This window comes from Oncorhynchus mykiss, chromosome 13 (genome assembly GCF_057628025.1).
Source record: "Oncorhynchus mykiss isolate SJ-2025 chromosome 13, ASM5762802v1, whole genome shotgun sequence".
Taxonomy (NCBI): domain Eukaryota; kingdom Metazoa; phylum Chordata; class Actinopteri; order Salmoniformes; family Salmonidae; genus Oncorhynchus; species Oncorhynchus mykiss.
In genome coordinates, this window is record NC_143034.1 from 38,990,570 (window position 1) to 39,017,075 (window position 26,506).

Here is a 26,506-nt window from a genome sequence, read left to right on the forward strand (position 1 = left end):
CTAATCAATACATCTATTGTCCTCAATATGGCCAGGCTGCGGCCTGTGTAGGCTGATCGACATTCAATGTCATACGCCTTCAGGGCCAGACATTCACTCTCGCCGCAGTTCATTCCTAACTGTAAGAAATCTGAATCTGACGCTTTGCCAGCGTGAGGACAATTTAGCATGAGTTAGCCTGGGTTTACCTCAAGGGGACTGGCAGAGGGCCTGGCATATGGCATCATTTAGCACACGACGGCTGGGGTTCACATGTCCCCGCTCCGACAGGCACACCAACCACGCACATGTCCCCGCTCCGACAGGCACACCAACCACGCACATGTCCCCGCTCCGACAGGCACACCAACCACGCACATGTCCCCGCTCCGACAGGCACACCAACCACGCACATGTCCCCGCTCCGACAGGCACACCAACCACGGCACCTCGTCTCTCACAAACTCTCATATTAACACCCATTATGCTGAATGCTGTCGACGATCAATACCTGCAGCTGCCTCTTTCTCTCCTCTCTCTTCTCCCCCCCCCCCCCTTTTTCTTTCTCTCCCTCTTCTCTCCCCTCCAATAAAGCAGTGTGCTGAAAAATGAAACAAGACTAAATGGAAGGTCTTGGAGGTAAACTTCTTTGTACCTTATGCTTGTGATTCAAGGCTGAGCCACCGCTGCGCAAAAGAGGGAGACATGAAAAATCTGTTTGATCCTTCCAACCAGCTGTACATGCAAATGAGACAGGCTTTTTTAGTCCCCATCACACACATAATTGGGAGGCTCATTTGGGTGTGTGTGTGTGTGTGTGTGTGTGTGTGTGTGTGTGTGTGTGTGTGTGTGTGTGTGTGTGTGTGTGTGTGTGTGTGTGTGTGTGTGTGTGTGTGTGTGTGTGTGTGTGTGTGTGTGTGTGTGTGTGTGTGTGTGTGTGTGTGAGGGAGGTGCACGTGTCCGTTTGATGAGTCCACTGACTGTGTTTGAATAGTATGTGTTTGCGGGTGCCTGTGTGCGTGTGGGCACTGGCAGAGGCGTAGCCTGCCCTCCTGGTGCCCTGTCATCACCATGCTAATGCTCTTCTCTAGGCTCAGTGTTGACCACAGAGGGTCCGGGACATCAAAATAACGAAGCGCCTTTCAACTCCCGGAGCTAACATAATCCCAACCACACACCGAGCGTCCATGAGTCCACGCATCTTACATACACAATGTGTTAAAACAGGGTATTTCAGTTGACTTCCCGAATTGGCTGAATTTAAATGGAATTGACCCAATGCTGGTTTTAAACAAATTTGACTCTGTCGCATCAGTAATTCTGTAACTCACTGTTGTGTATTTTATGGAAGCCTATTTTATATACAACTACCGTAGTGAAGCTGGACTAGCTTGCTCCTCATTCAAAAAATGTAATTGAATTTGGGCTGGCTTAGATTTACAACAATATATTTTCCTGTGTTCAAGCAATAGCCTACTGTGTCACCGGCTATCATGAAATTTGATTTCCTCCATCTTCCAGTAAACAAATGATCCTGGGTCGCTGCTACACTAATTTGCATGAAGTGATCGAGGCTAAGATAGACAGAGAGGGAGGGAGGGGGAAACAGACCTGGGTTAAAATTATTTTTTAAATCTTTTAAATTCTTTGAGCATTTGCTCTAGCCTGCCTGGAGTGCCATCTGGCCGGGGTTTACTCTTTTGGGACTATTCTATTGGTCCATTAAGCCAGGCAAGCAGTTTAATCAAGCACAGATAAATGATTTGAAAGGATTTAAATAGTATTTGAACCCAGGTCTGTGGGGAAACAGCCTATGTGTGTAGGCAGATGAACAAACACCCACAGGATGTAATCGCACAGTTGGATGCACCGATCCTACATCTTCATTGTCCTCCCAACAGATTCATGCAGGTTTTAGAGCTTCATCATTGTTCGTCCACTCAGCACGGGGTGGTACTCGAGTGTGGTGACCATACGGGAAATAGACAAAAGGAAGCAGGGGGTGACCATACGGGAAATGGACAAAAGGAAGCAGGGGGTGACCATACGGGAAATGGACAAAAGGAAGCAGGGGGTGACCATACGGGAAATGGACAACAGGAAGCAGGGGGTGCCCATGAGGGTCTTGTGGTAATGCTGCAGCCACCGGTAATACTGCATTCAGTGTAAGTATAGGTTCTGTCCTATCTTTCAGCATTGTCATCCTCTCACTACCTGTTCAATAAAATCAAAGGAATACCTTAAAATATACTTTTAAAAGGTAAGGTAAGACGTAGCTATATAAATTAAATGACATAGAAATGAATGACATTCTATTTGTGTGGTTGTCTACAACCTAGGAGGCCTGGACTGAAAGGCGATATATGGACTTTTTGGTAATCTATGCGACCCAAATTCTAGGTGTCCCTAAAGTAAATGGACATGTTTTGTGTGTGTGTGTGTGTGTGTGTGTGTGTGTGTGTGTGTGTGTTTAGGTGATTGTGCTTTGGTGTAAATCCATTCAATTAAGGTAAAGTGAAAACCATTAACAGAAAATGCCACATTTTTCTTTATGTGGATTTCCCTCAACTCACATTATTAAGAAATGTGACTTTTTATAGCTCAACTAGAATTGAACCCTCCTGGGTCTCTTGAGATTGGTTTAAGTTATTTTATGTTTTTTTATTCATTGAGGCAACAAGAGAAATATATTAACTCAGAAAATCAACATCCACAAGGGTCCAGGAGGACAAGTATGAATAAAAATAGATTTAATCCATCCTACCAATTCAAAATCCTCCTTCGGCAACAAGCAACATTGATATTTTACCTTCATGGATCCTTGTCAATTAATCATTTGTGTTGTGCGTAACAGCAGTAAAAACCAACACTGTGAAAATACAAACCTTATTTGCCAATGAATGCTAATGAATAGTCATTATAAAAATTATTAGAATTGTACTGTAACTCGACAACATTGCACTCTTTCCTCCTGTCATTAAACTGTTTCCACAAATGAGTCTCTTTGTGCTTCAAGCTAAAAAAAAAACAATGATAAACAAACCGTGATGGACTGAGAAAACCATGAACTGTAAAAAAGTTCAAAACAAAGTCATTACAGATGAATTAATACATTCTCCCATGACTGCCTTTTCCAACCATCACTGAACGTTGTCATTTTTACTCACTAGATCCCTGTGATTAATTATGTAGGCATAATTGCCTTTACTCTATGTTTTTATGAACTTACAGCAACAATTTATTTGAAAGTGACATAATATACTGTAAATCAAATGACAGTCATGCGCACATAATTGTTTTGTATATGTGGCCCCAGTGGGAATTGAACCCTCTACCCATGCCATTGCAAGCACCATGATCTACTACCTGAAACACACAGGACATCCACTTGACAAAATGAGACACAAACGTGTTAACTGGTCACATTGCTGGTCTCTATCGCTAATCGGCTACAACACATTCAGATTCCAAAGTTTCAGTGCATCGTGCTTCAGAACAGGGGTATGGCAAAGACAGACAAAATGACAGAAATTGACATAAGCGGCTATATAAAGCTTCAAGTTACAACAACCTTATGTAGGCAAGTGAGTGAGCTGTATAGGAAGTCTTATCCACGGATCCTGCAGTAGAGAAATGAGAGCACCGCTCCCTGCCTCACACATACATCATGATACACATTGCTTGCTGTAATATAGAATTTCAACAAAATATTGACTCAGTGTTTTTTTTGTTAGTCAGTTAAGTTTGTCCTCTTTGTTCCCACGTTGAACAAAAGGCTTCCACGAGAGAGAGAGAGAGAGAGAGAGAGACAGCTGCTGATCTTCTGCCTTTTTGGGGATGGTTTTCCATGACAGGCCACTGTCCTTCATCTGCTTCTCCACAGTTTTTTTGCCAGGATTCTTTTGGGCAGCCACGCATTCTTTTTCCATCTGCTGTCCAGTGAAGGGCTGTCTTTGGGAGTGCAGGCTCATTCATTCAGCATACATGCCCTAGCCACCTCCTTCTTTTCATTTTTTGGGGTTTTTGTGATGCTGTCTTTTGGTGTAACTCTTCGTTTGACATCGTGTTTGGCCAGTAAATGCCACGTATCTTCTGGAGACACTTGTTTTGGAAAGTCTCTAGTTTTCTAGACAGTCTGGATGTTTGCCTCCAACATTCAGAGTTGTACAGAAGCACACTGAGTACATTAATATTGAACAGGATGAGTTTGGTTTTGATTTTGAGTTGTTTGATTTCCATATGGTTTTTAACACGTCAAAAGTGTCGGTGGCTTTTATGATCCGGGTGTTGGCATCCTTTTTCTGAATCTCCACCATTAATGACCTTGCTGCCGAGGTAGAGGAGTTCTTGAACTTCCTCCACCGCTTCTCCGTTGATGTTAATGTGTGTGTCTTGTGGTTTTTCCTCGCAAGCTTAGTTTTCTTTGCATTGATTTTCAAACCAAATTTTGTAGGGATGTGTTGGTGAGCTTGTCAACCTTTTCTTGCATGTCAGATTGTCTGCTGGAGAGCAGGGTGATGTCATCTGCATAATCCAGATCTTCCAGAGTTGAGGTGAGTGTCCATCTGATGCCACTTTTTCCATTTGTCAGGGTCTGCGTCATAAAGCCAGTTCATGGCTTTAATGAACAGGGTGGAGGAGAGGATGCATCCTTGTTTAACTCCAGTGTTGATTCCGAAACGGTTGGTTACGTGTCTCTTACAGACAGCCTGACAGTGGAAATCGGTCTCCAAGGTCTTGATGACGTTGACTATTTTGGGAGGGATTCCATAGTGGAAAGTATTTTCCACAGGGCTATTCGGTGGAGTGTCGAAGGCCTTTTCGAAATCAAAAGGTGGTGTATATGGAACTGGTCCCCGGGCTCAATATTGAATACAGGGAATAGGGTGCCATTTGGGACCCTTATTCTTATTGTATATTGTCAGTCACACAAGCCTCTAAAATGTAACATGTGTCCTACACTTGTATTGTACAATATTGTTCAGCTGGAGTGTTTCCATAGAAACCTCACCTTAACATTTTTCTCAAGTCTGTGGTGTGATGTGATACAATTTTTTTTGTAATGTTATGGCACAGTCATCTCCATCCTCCTCTTAAATTCTTCAGCCTTCTCTTTTTAATTGAAATCGTAAATGTTGGCTACTGGGGTAAATGGAGGTCTGAAAATAATAATGTGATTGGATAATTGGATTGGAATCAGCTGCTTATAATGGCCAAATACCATTGGAAACATTCCCACACATACAGTGTACTTTACTTTGAAGAAAATATGCTTTCTAAACATTTTTACATCTAGAATGGATGTGTTTCTTATAAAACAAGTGAACGATAGGAAATTGAGGACAGATCTTGAACCCAGGCAACAAGATTATATTGGAAATCTTGGAAATATAGTGTAAATAGGGACACATGGGGTAACTACTGTAGCCCCCCCCCCCCCCTACCTAAAAACAAGTGCACATACAGTGCCTTCAGAAAGCATTCACACTCTTGACTTTTTCCACATTTTGTGTTAGTCTGAATTTTGTGAGATTTTTGATTTTCACTGATCTACACACAATAATGTCTGAGTGGAATTATGTTTTTAGAAATATTTGACAAATTAATAAAAAAATGAATAGCTGAAATGTCTTGAGTCAATAAGTTTTCAACTTTTTTGTTATGCCTAAATAAGTTCAGGAGTAAAAATGTACTTAGCAAGTCACATAATAAGTTGCATGTACTCTGTGTGCAATAATAGTGTTTAACATGATTTTTAAATGACAACCCCATTACTGTACCCTACACATAAAATTGTCGTAAGGTCCCTAAGTCGAGCAGTGAATTTCAAGCACAGATTTAACCACAAAGACCAGGTTTTCCTATGGTTCACAAAGAAGAGCACATACTGGTAGAAGGGTTAAAAAAAAGTTTGATCCCTTTGTGCATTGTGCCGTTATTAATTACACTTTGGATGGTGTATCAATACACCCAGTCACTACAAAGATACAGGCATTATTCCTAACTCAGTTGACGGAGAGGAAGGAAACCGCTCAGGGATTTCAACCACAAAGACCAGGGTGGTTTTCCAATGCCTCACAAAGTATGGCCAAGATACTTGGTAAAGCATTTAAAAACAGAAATTGAATGTCCCTTTGCGCATGGTTAAGTTATTGCACTTTGGATGGTGTATCAATACTCCCAGTCACTACAAAGAAAGTCTTTCCTAACTCAGTTCCCGGAGAGGAATTCACCAGTTACAGTCACAATTTAAAACAGTTGCAGAGTTTAAAGGCTGTAAAGGGAGAAAACTGAGGACGGATCAACAATACTGTAGTTACTCCACAATACTAACTTCAATGACAGAGTGAAAAGAAGGAAACCTGTACAGAATAAAAAATATTCCAAAACATGCATCCTGTTTGCAAGTCCCTAAAGTAAAACTGCAAAAAATGGGGCAAAGAAATGAACTTTATGTCCTGAATACAAAGCATTGTGTTTGGGGCAAATCCAATACAACACATTATTGAGTACCACTCTTCATATTTTTAAGCATGGTGGTGGCTCTGCATCATGTTACAGGTATGCTTGTCATCAGCAAGGTTGTTTTTTAGGATAAAAACAAAATGGAATAAAGCTAAGCACAGGCCAAATCCTAGCGGAAAACCTGGTTCAGTCTGCTTTCCAACAGACACTGGGAGACAAATTCACCTAAAACACAAGGCCAAATATACCCTGGAGCTGCTAACCAAGACCACATTGAATGTTCCTGTGGCCTAATTACAGTTTTGACTTACATTTGTTTGAAAATCTATTGGAAGACTTGAAAATAGCTGTCTAGCAATGATCAACATTTTTTTTTAAAGAAGAATGTGCAAATATTGTATAATCCAGATGTGCAAAGCTCTTAGACACTTACCCAGAAAGACTCACACCTGTAATCGATGCTCAAGGGGTATGAATACTTTCTGAGGGGGGAGGGGGGGGGGGGGCAGTTATCCCCAACATAGTCGATTATGTATCTTTAGGCTCCCCTAATGTAATATATATATACACTTTATAGATGTAATTTAATTAGATAATATATAACTTTTTATAAATGACGAAATATTAGACCAAGTTACCTCAGAATCGTTTTGTTAAAGTGACTTATACATTTTCGATAAGACAGATAACATTTTAGTTGAGCAAGAGTAGTGGCAGCCAGGGAAAGTGTTGGGAGAAAAATTGGTGAGATAAAGTGGTTTCTGTGAGAATTACAGGGGGGGGTGCAGTTACCCCGGGGGTCTAGTTACCCCACGTTACTCTGCTGCCTACAATCTATGACCTCTAACAAATATTGAAATAATAAAATAGCTTGTGAGATCCGTCTACATAGTTAAGAACAGGCCTAGCTGGAATTGCAATGTGGTTTGCAAGAAAGCAAATGCAACCATATGAATGTAATGAAACCTTCTACCATGCATTGCATCACATTATAAAACCATTTGTTTGACAGGAAACTCGTTTATTGACAATTATTTTGACTTCTGGATCCGTGAGTAGGTTGGTGAAGCAGTAGGACATTTGAAAAATCCCTTTTGATTGCATATTTTGTGTTTGTGTGTGTGTGGGTGTGCATGCATTTACATTATTTATTTTTTTACACAACATACCCTCATAGTTTCTGTGTTTTATATATCAATTATTGAAGGGAATGAGTGTGCTAAAACTACCTATTTTCATGCTGAATGAGTTAAAACCCTATTTGAAGTGAAAGCGAAGTGCCCTATTGTCTACTCAGTGGTGGTGTCCCAATGGCACCCTGTTCCCTATACACAGTAGTGCACTAATTTTGTTCCCTGTATAGTACAATAATTTTGACAAGGGTCCATAGGGCTCTGGTCAATAATACTGCACTATATAGAGAATATGTTCCCTTTCGGAACACAGGCTCAGTGTGTCTGGGCACATTTTTATCCTGACACATTATAAAAGGACGGTTGTCAGATGAATTGACTCTGACCTTAAGATTATTAAATAATATTTTCATCTCTGGCTGGGAGATATACTGCTCTCACTTCACAGTAACAGGCTCACAGTGTACTTGAGTACTGGAGTTCTAAGAGAAGCACGCTGTTGTAGGTGGAATTTTGTAAAGGGATTCTGAAACGAAGACCTAAGTATATGATATTATCAGGGCCTTTGGTGTAGACCTGTATCAAATACAAAGTTCTTACATTTAAGAGCAAAATACCTGTCATAGATATGTATGTCAAGAAACTATTTGACACCATAAAAGTAAAGTACAATGTCATCATCATCATATTATTATTATTATACCTAAACTTTCATGAGAGATAAATTCAAACGTGTACGACCAAATATTTAGTAACATCTCAACAAGAGATCTTACCGCCATCTTGGACTGAATATTTATTTTATCTCTCCATTGCTGTACTGAAGATAATATTATGGAATTGTGGAACAGCTTATCTCATATTTCTAGTGACATTTAACTAGCAGCTTGAGGGGAATTCTACCCAGAAAAGCCTAATTGACTAACAATTTAGATGAATCAAATCTTTAAACATCAATACAATAAATGAATACTATACTTAATTTACCATTTCTCACCCAGGTGAGCAGAATTTCCAATGCCCAATTCATATCTTGTAGTAAATCGTTGTCGTTACTCAAATGAACCATAGCTCCATGAAAATGGTGTTAGGTCATGAATGCAAAGAAGGAATGTTCCCTCGAGACTGTGGAAATGAGATGTTTCTTCTCAAGGCAATTGACTTAATTCATTCACTTTCCGTGAACACCTGGGGTCCTTTCAGTAGAACTGTTGACTTTCAGAGGGTTCGTAGTTCGTAGTCCAGCAGAGGTGAAAGAGAGAAAAGGAAAGAAACAGAGAAGTAGCCATATCCGGATCAGAGGAAGGAAAATAACCTAGCACATGGATTTATTAGGTAGATAAAGACTTAGCTGGGAGTGTTTTTGTTTCAATCTAGTGTAATATTTGTGTTGTGGAGAAATGACCAGGCAGGAGCCGGGAGTACAGTTAGTTTTAGTTTAGTCAAAACCCCTCGTGCTCTACAGTTCCCGGCACCCCAGTGCGCATATGCATTTCCTATTAGGTGTAGTAACGTAACACTGCCCTAATGCATTACTGCTTAGTAACAGAACAGTAACTAATATAAACAGATGTAGATCCCCAGATACTACATCTAGCTGAAAAACAAGATGAGTATCCACAGATGGAGAGAAAATCTTGTTGAAAAATAGAGGAAGGTACTCTGAACAGAACTGTCCTGTGTTCATCTTTGCCTTTCTTCTCATACAGTCCTCTAAAATGGAGACAGAAAATCAATTGACACTCACAACTCTTGTTGCCTTGTGCACATTCTGAACACAGCCACTCCAGAGTACAGACCGCCACAAAGCTTAAAAGATTGATGCTCAAAGCTTTTATCCTTAGCTGCTCACTCTGTTCCATGGCTCCTTGGCATGGAACAGAATGTCCTTAAAGGGGCTATCAGCAGTTGAAATAATAACAAACCATTTTCACCGCCTCTGTTTTGGTAAAAAGCTGAGGGCTGGGGCTGGAGAAATGTAACCACTCTCAAATGCATAGATAGAGTTATGGAAGCAAGGACTCACCACGCATGATACACAATTATAGTTTTAACCAGGTTTTTAGGCTATAAAGTATTTGTTTGTATTTACTTTGTTTAGAAACATTGGAGTAAAACAAGCTTCAATTCTGGCTTCTGTTATATTCTTCAAGAATTCAATGGGTGCATATAATTAATTTACAAGTCGGAAAATGAAATTAAATGAAATGCAATTTTATTTGTCACATGCACCGAATACAACAGGTGTAGGTAGACCTTACAGTGAAATGCTTATTTACAAGCCCTTAACCAACAATGCAGTTTTATGAAAAATAAGTGTTAAGTAAAAAATAGATAAGTAAAAAAATAAAAATAAAATAACAAATAGTTCAAGAGCATCAATAAAATAACAGTAGTGAGGCTATATGTCACATCTGCTCCTGCAATGCCCTCTACTGCTCATCCTGTGTCTACTTGATCTGCCGCCACTCCCCCAGTACTCTCTCCCTCTCCCTCTCCCTCTCCCTCTCCCTCTCCCTCTCCCTCTCCCTCTCCCTCTCCCTCTGTGTGTGTGTGTGTGTGATTGTGTGGGCGGAGACAGGTATGCTGGAGTCAGAGCAGATCCCCACCAGCTACAACCTGTTCCATAATCAAGACCTCTACAAATACTCAGTCCTGCCACTTCCACACTGACAGATCGTAATCTCTGCTCAATCAGTCTACGCTTCTAGCTGTTTGTTACAATTATATCCTGTTGTGCCTGTTTTCCTTGCCTGACACTGTATTCCTCTCCACTACAGTTCTGCCCGCTATGACTCTGGTCCCTGTCTCCTGTTCCACGTCTCATCATCCTGCTACTCTGTCCTGGATTCCCCACTCTACTTCTCCCTTGGATTCCCCTCTGGACCTGCTTACCCTGTCCCAACCACTCCAGCCTCAGCCTCTGTACATGGTATCCTCACCCGAGCTTCCCCTGGCCTGCACTCCATCTTCCCCTTGTGTTTCAATAAATACCTTGGTTACTTCATCCCAGTCCCCTCGTCTGAGTCTGCTCTTGGGTTCCCCTGTTCCACTCCACTCCGGGGCACTGGTTAGTCAAGGTAATGGAGGTAACATGTATATGTAGGTAGAGTTAAAGTGACTATGCATAGATAATAACCAGAGAGTAGCAGCAGTGTAACAAAGGGGGAGACACAATGCAAATAGTCTGGGTAGCCATTTGATTAGCTGTTCAGGAGTCTTATGGATTGGGGGTAGAAGCTGTTAAGAAGCCTTATGGAACTAGACTTGGTGCTCCGGTACCGCACCCATGTTGAGGATCATTGTGACAGATGTGTTGTTACCAACAATTACCACCTGGGGGCGGCCTGTCAGGACGTCCAGGATCCAGTTGCAGAGGGAGGTGTTTAGTCCCAGAGTCCTTAGCTTAGTGATGAGCTGTGAAGGCACTATGGTGTTGAACGCTGAGCTGTAGTCAATGAATAGCATTCTCACGTAGGTGTTCCTTTTTTCCAGGTGGAAAAAGGCAGTTTGGAGTGCAATAGAGATTGCATCATCTGTGGATCTGTTGGGGCGGGATGTAAATTGGAGTGGGTCTAGGGTTTATGGGATAATGGTGTTGATGTGAGCCATGACCAGCCTTTCTAAGCACTTCATGGCTACAGACGTGAGTGCTACGGGTCGTCATTTAGGCAGGTTACCTTAGTGTTCTTGGGCACAGGGACTATGGTGGTCTGCTTGAAACATGTTGGTATTAAAGACTCAGGTTAAAAATGTCAGTGAAGACACTTGCCAGTTGGTCAGCGCATGCTCAGAGTACACGTCCTGGTAATTAGTCTGGTCCCGCAGCCTTGTGAATGTTAGCCTGTTTAAAACTTCTTTGGGATCGGTGTCCTACAGTAACGTAGGCTAATGCGATTAGCATGAGGTTGTAAGTAACAAGAAAATGCCCAGGGCATAGACATATTGTTACAGGAATTAAATTCCTCTGTTTTAATACCCAATTAAAATTAAACACTCTGTAAATTCATGAGAATTTGTATTACTCTTATTTGTATGAAATGGACAGAGCCCAGTCTTAAAGTCAACCAGCAGCGTTTATTCACGAGAGTACTGCCCATTATACATTTTACCACAGGTTATAAACTGAAAATTACTTCATTAGTTTTAGTACTAGCCCGTGTCATCTCCGCTCCAATACAATGGCTGTATGGTTCTCACATCGTCTCTCCCTATTAAGATAATTTATCACCGAGCCAAGGCCAACCTGTGTAGATAAGCCTTCTAGCCAGTCTGGCGATAAGTTCATTCATTTCTACCATGGTACACACAGTCATTGTTCTAATTCTTGATTATATTTACACACATTATATTCAGTACTAGGATTAAAAAGAAAATTCATACATATACAGTAACATAATAGTATTCTGATTAGTACATATACAGTAACATAATAGTATTCTGATTAGTCAGTCCTGATTGAAATGTATATATGATTAGTCATTATTGATAAAAATTCCCTTAACACATATCTGATATTGGCAGAAGGCTTAAATTCTTGTTAATCTAACTTCACTGTCCAATCTACAGTAGCTATTACAGTGAAAGGATACCATGCGATTGTGCGCAAGGAGAGTGCGCAATTTTGAACATGAAAAGTTATTCATAAAACAAATTAGGCACATTTGGGCAGACTTGACACAACATCTTGAACAGAAATGCAATGGTTCATTGGATCAGTCTAAAACATTACACAGTGGACAAAATCTGAAATCTTTTCTTGCATTTCAAAGATGATGGTACAAAAAAAATACAAAATAACGTTTTTTTTCTCTTTGTGTTATCTTTTACCAGATCTATTGTGTTATATTCTTCGACATTCCTTTCACATTTCCACAATTTCCAAAGTGTTTCCTTTCAAATGGTACCAATAGTATGCATATCCTTTATTCAGGGCTTGATCTACAGGCAGTTAGATTTGGATATGTCATTTTAGGCAAAAATTGAAAAAAAAATGTTTTACTAAAAAATTGTTTTACAAAAGTAAGAGTCAAACTGAAAATGCTTGATAGATAATTAAACATTGTATAATTTGTTATTCAATACATGTTGTTTGGATTTGATTGTTTGCCTGAAAGAAAATCAATTTTACCCTGTAGTAGGCATGGTCAAATTTGACAAAGGTGTTATTTTAGGATAGTTATAATGGAAATTACGTAACTTGTTATGCAACAGCTAGTTGTTTCAACAAATTTTTATTAAGTAACTGATTCCATAGCCTTTTTTTTGCTTACTCAACTTTTCAGTCCAAGTGTTACCTGAACTAAAAAAATGTGTTGGCCAAACTTATCTCCAACTTGAGAAATCGTAGGCCAAAATTAAGTTAACTTAAAATGATTTGTTTGCTCAAATTGTGTCATATGTTCATTCAACTACAAATTATTTTTCTGGCATTTTACCTAAAAATGGTAGTGGAACTAGTTACACACCCATAGTGCTTTTAATAACATGCAATTATTACATACATGATTACATTGTGCATGTTCATTTAGACAGTAATTCATATTCAACATTGGATTTGAAATCACCACATCTTGGTTTACGGCATTCCAATCTTCCTGCTTTGTAACTGTGTCAATTACTGATTTCACCTGTATTGCTAGACTTTGCACTTCAAAGTAAATCTCAGCTCTGTTAAAAGTACACTCAAGAAAATATATTTTATTTATCATAGTGATTAAGGAGTAACATTAAAACAGAGCAATATGTCCCACCAACATTAGACTATACAGAAAAACCTAACATTGCAGAAAAAAAGTAAATCAAATCAATAATGAGAGAATAGTCAGATTAAGTGATAATTGTAACAGACATGGTGGCACAGCAGGAAGATCAGAATGTCATGAACCAAGAGGTTGTTAGTTCAAATCCCTGTTGAGGAAATGTTAAATACAAATTATTGTATAAATGAACATGCACAAAGTAATCATGTGTGGCAAATATGTTAAGTTTACATTATATGTTAATCGCACTGTGTGTGTAACAGGTTCCCTGCCAGGTTAAGAAATCCCCTTTCTGGCACACCATGATTCCCTGTAAACAAATCTGTGCACCAAGAAGCAATTTGATAAAGTCACATTTATTTATTCTGTTTAAAAAAGTTTTTTTTTATCAATTACTCAATCAAGGCAGGGTCCACCAGTTACCCATGTGGCCCCTTACCTATTCTCCTCCCCAATCTGATGATTAGCAGAGTGGCAGCAGGCTGCAGGCTGTCTACACCCACTGAGAGCGGGCTCCTAAGTCTTCCTGTGGTTGGCGGTTGCAGTGAAAAAATATAAATCATATACTGTATACCTAATAGATACCGTATATATTTCCATTACATATGACTGGTACTGTATGGTGCATACAGTACCAGTCAAAAGTTTGGACACACCTACTCATTCAAGGGTCTTTCTTTATTTGTACTTTTTTTTTATACATTGTAGAATTATAGTGAAGACATGAAAACTATGGAATAACACATATGGAATCATGTAGTAACTTAGAAAGTGTTAAACAAATCAAAACATATTTTCAACTTTAGAATCTTCCAAGTTGCCACCCTTTGACTTGATGGCAGCTTTGCACACTCTTTGCCCACTCAGCTTTGCACACTCTTGGCTACTCTTGGCCAGGTGGAATACTTTTCCAACAGTCTTCAGGGAGTTCCCACTTTGCTGAACACTTGTTGGCTGCTTTTCCTTCACCCTGTGGTCCAACTCACCCCAAACCATCTCAATTGGGTTGAGTTCGGGTGATTGTGGAGGCAATGTCATCTGACGCAGCACTCCATCTCCTTGGTCAAACTCTCCTCTTGGTCAAATAGCCCTTACACAGCCTGGAGGTGTGTTTTGGGTCATTGTCCTGTTGGAAAACAAATGATAGTCCCACTAACGGCAAACCAGATGGGATGGCGTGTCTGTTACTTGAACTTTGTGAAGCATTTATTTGGGTTGCAATCTGAGGTGCTGTTAATTGTTGATTTCTGAGGCTGGTAACTCTAATGAACGTATCCTCTGCAGCAGAGGATTCCTTTCCTGTGGCGGTCCTCATGAGAGCCAGTTTCATCACAGCGCTTGATGGTTTTTGTGACTGCACTTGAAGAAACTTTCAAAGTTCTTGAAATTTTCTGGATTGACTGACCTTCATGTCTTATGATGGATTGTTGTTTCTCGTTGCTTATTTGAGCTGTTCCTGCCATGATATGGACTTGGTATTTTACCAAATAGGGCTATATTCTGTGTACCAACCCTACCTTGTCATAACACAACTGATTGGTTCAAATGCATTAAGAAGGAAAGAAATTCCACAAATTAACTTCAAGGCACACCTGTTAAATGAAATGCATTCCAGGTGACTACTTCATGAGCTGGTTGAGAGAATGCCAAAAGTGTGCAAAGCTGTCATCAAGGCAAAGGGTGGCTACTTTGAAGGATCTCAAATAAAAATACACTTTGATTTGTGTAACACTTTTTTGGTTACTACATGATTCCATATGTGTTATTTTATACTTTTCATGTCTTCACTATAATTCTACAATGTAGAAAATAGTAAAAATAAAGAAACCCCCTGGAATGAGTAGGTGTGTCCATACTTTTGACTGGTACTGTATATATTTATTTAAATTCAAAATTGTTGCCTCTTGGGCCCCCCACGGTTCTGGGCCCAGGGGCTTCGGCCCCAGTAAGCCCTTGCATTAATCCGGCCCTGCTGTTTCCACAGCCTTTTTTTAGGTAAGATGCCCAGATACATTTTTGGGGAGATAAATGTGCACCAAATCATTTTTTTGTGTTCAGGACTGAAAAGTTGAATATTCCAACAAAAAGGCTGTGAAACCAGTTACTTAATAATAATTTGTTGAAAAAACTAGATTGTTTTCTTCATTATATAGTTAGAAGTCTAATAGTACCTTACTATTACATAGTAATAACAGAATAGTAATTGTTTAATACCCTATGGATTGCTTATAGAAATTAATTGCTATTTGCATGTGAAAATAGGGCGGCAGGTAGTGTAGCTGTTAAGAGCATTGGGCCAGTAACTGAAAGTTTGCTGTTTCGAAGTCCCCGAGCTGACTGTGGAGGTCGGTCACTTAACTATAATTGCTGCTGTAAGTAAGAGCATCTACTAAATGACTAAAATGTCAAGTGCCATGGGATACATTTGCTTCATTGTTTACCTTTTAATTGGGCCTAGTGACCCACTCTTTGATGGTATGCACGTAGAGTACAGACTGTGGCTCGCGATACAGAAGCTTCTATCGTATCTTCGCTTTTTACGCATAACCCCCATAGCCAATCAACGGCTGTATTCAGAAGAGAAGCAAAGGTTGTCCAATGGAAAGAAATCTGCAATGTGAACAAAAGAGTGAAGACGCGCGCACAAGGGGGCGTATTGGGGGGTGACATTGCCGTCAATTGCGCACAGCTGTCAGAATTCTAGTTCGCTTGGTCGATATTTTATCGTAGAGCCACATGCATGCAACTTTCTGGACTGCTTTTTTTGTGATTAATTTCTCAGGTGGTGAATTAATCTAAAACCAACAAATAATTGTATTCATCAACAATGTCTCTCATTGAGGAATACGAGGAAGGGGAATACGAGAGAGCACCTAAGCGTCTCAAGACGATGGATGTGGAGGAGGGGGAGGATTCAGATACAGCTTCCGCGGGGCTGCTAGGAGACGAAGAGGATGCTACGGGGACCCCCGGGGAAAACCGGGCCCGGTGGTCAACAACAAAATATGGGTCTGGAAGAAAGGTGGGTGTAGACATAGCATTTTTCATTGTCTTACGTTCCTTAGATGCTTGGCTTGGAAAAAGAAAGTGACCATATTAAAATAAAAAAGTCAGTGTTGTTTCCTATCTCTCATACATTTATTGGGCAAGTGACAGTCTTCAATAAACTTTTTGGATTGGTAGATGGGCCAATGATCCAGCCGCAGTTCTGAGAATCTTAAGGCTTCTTGATTATTTATGGACTGATTTCCAATAATGACAATTTAGGTTTGTGTCAAATATATTATGCTAGAGTCAAGAAATGTTCTTTAGAAAGCATACACAATACAAATGAAAGATGAACGCATAGACTATAGAACGTGTGTGGAGCTGTGTACAGTAGCTCATGTCTATCAAAACACAAGACTTGGGAGTTCTCAACCGAACGAAGCACGTTATTTAACTTCGTTACCCCGTAATTTGATTTTACATTCGTGTCCCCGACAGTCTGGCGGCTTGAAATCTATTTTGTCTCAATAATAATGAGACAAATAATACGCAGGTTATCAGCGTTCATCATCAATTTAGAGACTGTCCCCGGAAGCAATGTATCCGTGGGTGTCTTTGCTTAACCACATTTCGACAAACGCTATGAACTGGGGCTTAAGATATGTATTATTTGGATGAATGTCACTGTGAAGAACCATATCCCATTTCTCACCCAAGGCTAACATTGTTTCACCAAAGAGAATGACAGAGATGCTCTGATGTACCCACATTCACAGTCACAACATAATATTATCCTCATAAATAAGTATTTACATGGTTATCTACATAAGTATGAACACATATGTTTATCCACATGCTGAAATAGACTTCAAACCCCATGGTATTCTATATGTAGATTTGTGGTCTAGGATCCTTTGAGAAATACAGGAGGGTTTGCTCAGGATTCCAAATCACACATGCTGCATCTCCAGAGAGAGCTGTAAGAGAAATGTAACCATTTGAATACAGAGTGAGTACTGGTTGAGCACTGCTTATCTGGACGTATTAGACCTTCACTGCTCCCTGTGAAGTCACAGACAGTGCTGTCACTCGTCCAATCAACCGAAAACACACACTCTTGTGCAAACTGTGGACCAGTACCTTTGTGTCCGTCCTGGCATTTCTTAAAGACCCACAGTCTAAATAAATTAAACATTCATTTTAAATATGTGTGGCCTAGTCCTGGAGTAAAAAGCATTCTAAATGGAGATTTTCAATTGAAAGGGCTTTTTAGTCCAAGACTAGACCTAATCTGTGTCTATAAACCTGGCCCAAATATTCTCAATCTTGGATATTGGATATCCCTTCCCCAAGCTGTTGCTCAAATATGATAATGTATTCTTAGTCAACCTACCTCGTAAAATAAGGGTTAATAAAATAAAATAGATTTTTGTGTACTTTGCCTTGATGGTCATTTGGTCATTTAAGAAACAGTCAAATCAAGAGGGAACACTCTTCCTCTTTGGCGTGCTTTTATACATCACACACCTCGCCTGTGTTCAACAGTAGCATGGTAACATGTTTGTCTCCCTTCCTCTTTTGATAGATTGTCCATTAAAGGATTATCATGACATAACATATGACATCACACCCTCTCATGTGTTTAACAGTAGCACGTTGTTACGGTTACCTCCGCTCCTCTTTTAATAGCCTGCCTGTTAACGGATTATCACCAGTACCCTCTGGTAACGGATTGTCTATCATTTTTTATTGACACAAGGAAGGTGGAAGTGGAGACTTCCGATATGGTTTAATTCGCTACACTTTTATTGGTATATCAATCTCCTACTTAGCTTTGGAACAATATCTCCTCAGTATATCTCCTCAGTATATCTCCTCCGTTTGGGCAGTGACAGAGGCTGCATATCAAGGCCCTGGTCAAAAGTAGTGCATTATATAAGGAATAGGGTGCCATTTGGAATGGAGCCAGACAAGCACATCGAAAGAGCCTAGGTGGGCGGCGGTAGGCTTTATCGTGGCCCAACAGAACATTAACATGTTTATTACGTGCCTAGCAATGAGGCTCGTTGGTGTGTTTGATAGGGAGAGATAGTTTGAAGTGCAGTTTGCATTCTTAATCGTATCCCATTGGCATATGCAAAGAGGGAATTACATTGTGGTCTCTTGGATGGTAGTAATGCCACTACTGGCGCGACGCTAGGCACTATCTCATAAAGCCAAGGGCCCTGGCTGATAAACATCTGGGTGCACGGCAAAGCTTTGTTCAGATGCCGGGATGAATCTCTGAGTCATTGTATGAGTCCCAAATGGCAAAATATTCCCTTTATAGTGTATTACTTTTGACCAGAGCCATATGGACCCTGGTCAAAAGTAGTGAACTATATAGGGAATAGGGTCCCATTTGGGAGGAAGACACAGTCCCTCATTGGGTTTCAGTGTATAACCGTTTGGCATTTGCGGGCAACAAAACAAAGCAATTTTTGCATTTTGTGGCCCGGAATTAATCATTTCCACAAAATATTAGCATGTTACAAATGTTTGCTCATACCAGTGTGACGAAAGCCTCAGCTTTGGGCTGCATGGAACCTGCTTTCAGAGATAGGACTGTGGCCGTTTGGCGAAGAAATTAGCTTCAGTGTGGACCTGGGTGGCACAGCTCTGGGTGAACTTTGTCTGGGACTATATTCCAATATCCATACTAACTATGGACATTAAATCGAACACTAGAAACAAATATTTTCCCCTATACACATGTAATTATTTTACTGTAAATTAGTTTGACTGCCTTCCTTGTATTTATATTTCTGCTAAATCTTATTCTATTTTATTCTAGATCGCGTAAACGCATCTAGGACCAGGCTAGGTTACCACTGTCTGGTCTACTTCGTAAACTAGATTTGGGCATTTCCATGTAAAAGACACATGAGCACTAACATGAGAAGTTCATAGGAGCACATCAAATTGGGTGTCAAATGAAAGCTAAGAGTCGATACTTTTGAGAAATGAAGGCATATATAAATGTCTCTACATTAGGAATAAGCAAAGGCTTTGATTTCTGGTTAAAACAGATGGAAAAGGGGCCTTAGAAAACATCTAGCAGAAACAGTTTTAAAATCTATTAGAAATATATAAAAAGACAATGATGTGGAAGTAAAGACCCCTGCCAACTAATATCATTTATATTTAGTTTTGCCATAATGGTTTGCCTCCAGTAAGTTTAAGAAATATAGTCTAGTCTTGTCATTCTGTTACTCTGTTACCCCACATATCTTTAAGAAATGTTCTAATTTCTCTTCCTAGTGAGGGAGGATAGTGAATGTTCACAGAAGTAACAAGTAAAGGTAGACCTACTAATTAGTTATAGTGGTTTTACGAATAACAATTTGGATTATGATTTATTAAGTGATTAAAGCAAGTTATTCTGTCACCAAATCAGTAACAGAATGACTGCAACTGAATTGGCTACAATGGAAATTCATAGTAGTCACAAATCACCTTTGGGTTACCTGCTACTGTCCTTCCTTCCACTGTTATGTTCAGCTCATAACTGTTTTCTTTCTCCTTCTGTCTCATGGTTAAACCAGGAGTGTGAAAACAGTCTGGACAACTTACACTCTCTCCAGTTAATGTCACCCCTTCCAGCTCTTATTGATACCTAGGGCTGAGTATTGCCAGGGACCTCACGATATGATATTATCATGATACTTAGGTGCCAATACAATGTGTATTGCGATTTTCACAATTATATATGTATTGCAATTCCATACTGTGATTTTATTGCGATTCGATGTTCCAAACATATTGCTCACCATATGTCTGCTGCAGAGAGACAAGCGAGAGCCATGAGAAAACCAGTTTTTATAAAATAAAAGTGCAGAAAACAAATTGGCTCCATTTTAAAAAAGTGCAGTATAGTATTGGTCAGTACAATGAAGTACCATATTGTACTGTACAGTAGAGAAGGGTTTATTACAGTACAGTAGAGCACACTAGAGTAAAGTACAGTATAATTTACTGCATTGTGCTGTACTATACTGTACTGTACTGTACTGAACTCTACTGTACTGTACTCTACTGTCCTGTACTGTGATGTCCAAACATAGTGATTGGCACTGTTTTGGTCCGGTTCGGACCAACCAAATGTGGTATTATTTGGGGGCTGAGCTCATTATAGTAATAGTTAGTGTGTAGAATAATACCCAAACCTGCAAAGGAGCATATATCATTGTTCTACCTTTTTGTACCTATTCAGGATACATCACCATGCATCTCTGTATAGTACAGATCAGGGAGGGACATACGATGTCACTCTGCTACCATCATTTTGTTACTGGGTGTTAATCCATTTCACTTACTGAAAGTCAATCACCAAAATATATTTTTTTCAAGCTCGAGGTGCATTATCATAGCTGACACCCCATTCTTTCTGCAGACATCTTTGGATATTCATTCGGATTAGATACATTATTTAACATTTTTTTGGCGGAAAATGTGGCCACATAATAAACGGAGGAAAGTTAACGACATTATGTTACTCTGCACTCTGTTTTCAAAGTAACTGTGTTTTTATCACATTTTCTGTGGAAAGTCCTAAAGTTGTATGGTTTGTTTAACTTTGCAATCAATGGTTTCTGTTTGGCATACTTTTAAAGTGGAAAAGTCAGAGTCTCAGTGTCATTCTGTTACCGTAGAATTGCCCATTTCTCAAAGATGGGCTGAACCCTCTGTCTCTGCCTCCTTCTGACATCCTGTCAGCCTGAGGCAGACTGAAGTATACCAACCAGTCTTTGTCTTGGCCTGTACCTGTGTAAAGTATGCCGATTTGCATTGAAAGTGATCCAGTGTTGTCTTCGGTCAATATAAAATCTCAAATCGTATGCTTTTATCCTGTCATAAAGATGAGTATCAAGGACAGGCAATCGTTAGAAACAAAAAAAAACTACATTTTGAGATGAGATAAAGGAAACTCCAAGGGTTTCATGTTTCACAAACCAGCAATCAACACTGTCAAGGCTGAAGAACACATCTGTGTGTTGTCCTGTTCTCTCAGCTTGTTTTCCACATTCCCCCACAAGGTAGTTACAAAGCAAGCATCTGTTGACCTCTGAAGAAATACTACTACCTACGACAGATGCTGAAGATGGCAAGATGGTTTATTTTGAAGTGTTTGTGGCTCTCTCTCTCTCTCTTTTACCTCTCTCTCTCTCTCTCTGTCTCTCTGTCTGTCTCTCTCTCTGTCTGTCTGTCTCTCTCTCTCTATCTGTCTCTCTCTCTGTCTGTCTGTCTGTCTTTCTCTCTCTGTCTCTCCTAAATTCATTGAGCTGTAGTGGAAAGGCTTAATGCTCCCAGGGTGGTGTTTGAAGTGAATCCGAGACGTAAGTTTAATTATCGTCAGTTCTATCTTCTTCTTCTTCTTCTTCTTCTTCTTCTTCTTCCTCTTCTTCTTCTTCTTCTTCTTCTTCTTCTTCTTCTTCTTCTTCTTCTTCTTCTTCTACCCTGCTGACAGGCTCTTAAGCAGATTCCCACTGTGCTGATGTTATCAGGAGTCACTTAGGAGCTTATAAATTCAACTCAGCCGAGGCCTGAAACAAAATTCTCCACCTGTCCCCATTCTCTTTCAGTCTCTCGATCTATCCTCTCTTCCTTTTCCTCCAGGATCTTAGCTGGCCCCATAAGTGTCAGGCAGTGAGGCAGCTATGCCCGCTGTGAATGCCTTTCTGTGGACACTGTCAATATTTTCTATTTGATATAATTTTATATTGCTCCCAAATCAGTAGGGAAAAAGAGGTATAGCAGTCTAATCCCAGAACTGTTTGTGCTCTGTAGCCAACTCCTATCACTAGAAAAGCAGGGCCTCGAGGGACCCCACTCTCAGCCAATGAGCATTCATTTTGACTGCAACATTCAAACAGTGTAATAGATACATTTCATATATGCTATCATATATGCTATATGGTTGTGTTTATGAAGGTATTGGGTAACATTAGAATAAAAAAAGAATATATATTTCAAAGAACACATTAGCATTTTCATTAGTTTTACTGTAGGCTATCTGCTACCACATGCTCATATGTGTAGTGCATGGAACAGTGGTTATTCTTGGAAAAGGGATATTTTGAAATAGACCTAATCTCTTACATTTTGAGACTTATTTTCAAAGGTTAGTGTTTTGGAAACTGGAATCTGCTCTTTCTGATGCTATATAGAAATCAAAACATCTTACCTTCGTGTGACTCTGTAAGAGGATTTGATGCTCCGGGAAAAAAATGACATGTCCTCTTAAAATTGCTAATAACACAAATTCTGTTAGCGATATCGAAATTCTAAGAACATACCTGTGTTAAATAGACTTATTTAGGGAAATTCGAGTAAGGTGGGGAGGGGATGACTTTAAAAAGAGATATTTAGATTTTAAATTAATATGTAGTCAACATTTTGTGCTTCTAGTGCTATGGCCGTGCTTCTAGTGCTATGGCCGTGCCTCTAGTGCTATGGCCGTGCTTCTAGTGCTATGGCCGTGCTTCTAGTGCTATGGCCGTGTTTCTAGTGCTATGGCTGTGTTTCTAGTGCTATGGCCGTGTTTCTAGTGCTATGGCCGTGTTTCTAGTGCTATGGCCGTGCTTCTAGTGCTATGGCCGTGCTTCTAGTGATATGGCCGTGTTTCTAGTGCTATGGCCGTGTTTCTAGTGCTATGGCCGTGTTTCTAGTGCTATGGCCGTGCTTCTAGTGCTATGGCCACGCTTCTAGTGCTATGGCCACGCTTCTAGTGCTATGGCCACGCTTCTAGTGCTATGGCCGTGTTTCTAGTGCTAAGGCCGTGTTTCTAGTGCTATGGCCGTGTTTCTAGTGCTATGGCCGTGCTTCTAGTGCTATGGCCGCGCTTCTAGTGCTATGGCCGTGTTTCTAGTTCTATGGCCGTGTTTCTAGTGCTATGGCCGTGTTTCTAGTGCTATGGCCGTGCTTCTAGTGCTATGGCCGTGTTTCTAGTGCTATGGCCGTGTTTCTAGTGCTATGGCCGTGTTTCTAGTGCTATGGCCGTGCTTCTAGTGCTATGGTCGTGCTTCTAGTGCTATGGCCGCGCTTCTAGTGCTATGGCATGACAGCACAAAGAGATCTGGGACCAGGCTACAGGTGTAATGCCACAAAAATACACATTTTGAAACCTAGTTGGTGAAGATGTCTGTAAAATTGAGATCGCCTAAAGCTATTGTACCTAAAACATGAAAACAGTACTACTGTCCAATTGAAGAGTGTAACAAGAACTGAGAGGCTTGTGCTGTGAAGCGTATTCCCATTGGAAATCACTGTGCAAACAATTGAAAAGGCAAACATTAACAGACGACTGTAGTAGAGGGAGAGAGGGATAGGATTTTTGCGGGTGGCTTTGTTGACCGACTCTCCTCATTACCAGGATAAGGCTGTGTTTCTCTCTGTCCAACTCGCCCTCTCTTTTGCAGAGGCCTCCCCATCTGTCTTAGGCCTCTCCCTTCCTCTTGTTCTCAATCTCCTTTTCACTCCCTCCCTTTCTCTATCCCTCTCTCTATCCCTCTCTCCCTCCCATGAACACAGTACAGCAGTAGTTGCAGTGTCATAGCCAGAGTATGCCCCAAGTTCCATTAAGCTAGAGCTTGATCAAACCACTGCTGTGAGACACGGGGAATAGGGTGGTTCAGAGTCAGGTCACCCTTCCAAGACTGACATGATGATGTTCTAGGAAATACTGGTTAAGATCTCTGTTGATGGTTGTGAAGCTTGAAATGTCGGCATTCAATAAATAAGTGATACTCTGCAAGAGCAGTGAGAGAGAGCTTATTTTCTTTGAACTATTATTCAATGTTTCCTAGCCTACACACCTACAAAGCAATGCCTAGATGTAAAATTGCAGTGCATTTCACTTATAGGAAATGTTGTTTCCTGACTTGTGTTCATTATATACATACAGTGGTTTTTGTGGCCATTGGCCATTTTCAATGGTGCCAGTCCTAACAAAGAAACATGGAAAATCTATTGAGGTAATACTGGTACACCAAAAATGGTTCTACAGCAATTCAATGGTAACATTAGTAAGGGCTGCTATGATATACAGTGCATTTGGAAAGTATTCAGACCCCTTTTTCCACATTTTGTTACGTTACAGTCTTATTATAAAATGGATAAAACATTTTTTTTTAAATCCTCATCAATCTACACACAATACCCCATAATGACTACATTTTTGCAAATGTATAAAAAATAAAAAACTGAAATATGACATTTACATAAGTATTTAGACCCTTTACTCAGTACTTTGTTGAAGCACCTTTGGCAGGGATTACAGCCTTGAGTCTTTTGGGGTATGAAGCTACAAGCTTGGCACACTTGTTGTCACGATGGTCGTATGAAGCGGACCAAAGCGCAGCGTGGTTAGAATACATTCTTCTTTATTAATGAAGAACACGAAGAACACTTAAACAGAAACAACAAAACGAATAAGACGAATGTGACCGCTATATAAACAATGTGCTAACGTGCAACATAACATAGACAATAACCCACGAAATACCCAAAGAAGATGGCTGCCTAAATATGGTTCCCAATCAGAGACAACAATAAACACCTGCCTCTAATTGAGAACCAATCTAGGCAACCATAGACCAACATAAACACCTAGATGAAAACAACCCAATAAATCTACAAAAAACCCTAGACAGTACAAACACCCTAGAATAAAACAAAAACACACATGTCACACCCTGACCTAACCAAAATAATAAAGAAAACAAAGAATACTAAGGTCAGGGCGTAACAGTACAGACCAGTACAGAGGTACAGACTCCGGCCGCAAAACCTAATCTAAAGGGAGGGTCCGGGTGGGCCTCTTTCACAGCGGCGGCTTGGGTGCTGGACTTGGACCCCACTCCACCATAGTCTGGGAGACTCTAGCAGCTCAGGACAGACTGGAGACTCTAGCAGCTCAGGACAGACGGGAGACTCTGGCGGCTCAGGACAGACGGGAGACTCTGGCGGCTCAGGACAGACGGGAGACTCTGGCGGCTCAGGACAGACGGGAGACTCTGGCGGCTCAGGACAGACGGGAGACTCTGGCGGCTCAGGACAGACGGGAGACTCTGGCGGCTCAGGACAGACGGGAGACTCTGGCGGCTCAGGACAGACGGGAGACTCTGGCGGCTCAGGACAGACGGGAGACTCTGGCGGCTCAGGACAGACGGGAGACTCTGGCGGCTCAGGACAGACGGGAGACTCTGGCGGCTCAGGACAGACGGGAGACTCTGGCGGCTCAGGACAGACGGGAGACTCTGGCAGCTCAGGACAGACGGGAGACTCTGGCGGCTCAGGACAGACGGGAGACTCTGGCGGCTCAGGACAGACGGGAGACGCTGGCGGCTCAGGACAGACGGGAGACTCTGGCGGCTCAGGACAGACGGGAGACTCTAGCAGCTCAGGACAGACAAGGCGCACTGTAGGCCTGGTGCGTGGTGCCGGTACTGGTGGTACTGGGCCGAGGACACGCACCTCAGGGCGAGTGCGGGGAGAAGGAACAGGGAGAACTGGGCTCTGGCGACGCACAGGAAGCCCGGTGCGGGGGGCTGCCACTGGAGGACTGGTGCGTGGAGATGGCACCGGATAGACCAGACCGAGAAGGCGCACTGGAGATCTGGAGCACTGAGCCTGCCCAACCTTACATGGTTGAATGCTCCCCGTAGCCAGGCCAGTGCGGCGAGGTGGAATAGCCCGTACTGGGCTGTGCAGGCGAACCGGGGACACCATGCGTAAGGCTGGTGCCATGTATGCCGGCCCGAGGAGACGCACTGGAAACCAGATGCGTAAGAGCCTGCTTCATGGCACCTGGCTCGATGCCCATTCTAGCCCGGCCAATATGAGGAGCTGGAATGTACCGCACCGGGCTATGCACACGCAACGGGGTCACGGGGTCACACGGTGCCTGCCCGGTACAACGCCCTCTCTCTCCATGGTAAGCACGGGGAGCTGGCGCAGGTCTCCTACCTGACTTCGCCACACTCTCCGTGTGCCCTCCCCCAAGAAATATTTGGGGATGCCACTCGGGCTTCCAGCCGCGCTGCCGTGCTGCCTCCTCATACCGGTGCCTCTCTGCTTCCGTTGCCTCCAGCTCTGCTTTGGGACGGCGATATTCCCCTGGCTGTGCCCAGGGTCCTTTGC

The 26,506-nt window shown here is 41.4% G+C and overlaps 1 protein-coding gene across 1 annotated transcript in view; it reads left to right on the forward strand.

The window, feature by feature from the left end:
* The first annotated feature begins 14,313 nt into the window (after positions 1-14,313).
* The window catches only part of LOC110486081 (heterogeneous nuclear ribonucleoprotein L-like), a 63,538-nt gene continuing 51,345 nt past the window's right edge, over positions 14,314-26,506 (forward strand). Inside the window, exon 1 of the mRNA XM_021557422.3 lies at positions 14,314-16,361. Coding sequence (XP_021413097.1) covers positions 16,167-16,361 — 195 coding nt within the window. The 5' untranslated portion in view covers positions 14,314-16,166. The remainder of the gene's footprint in view (positions 16,362-26,506) is intronic.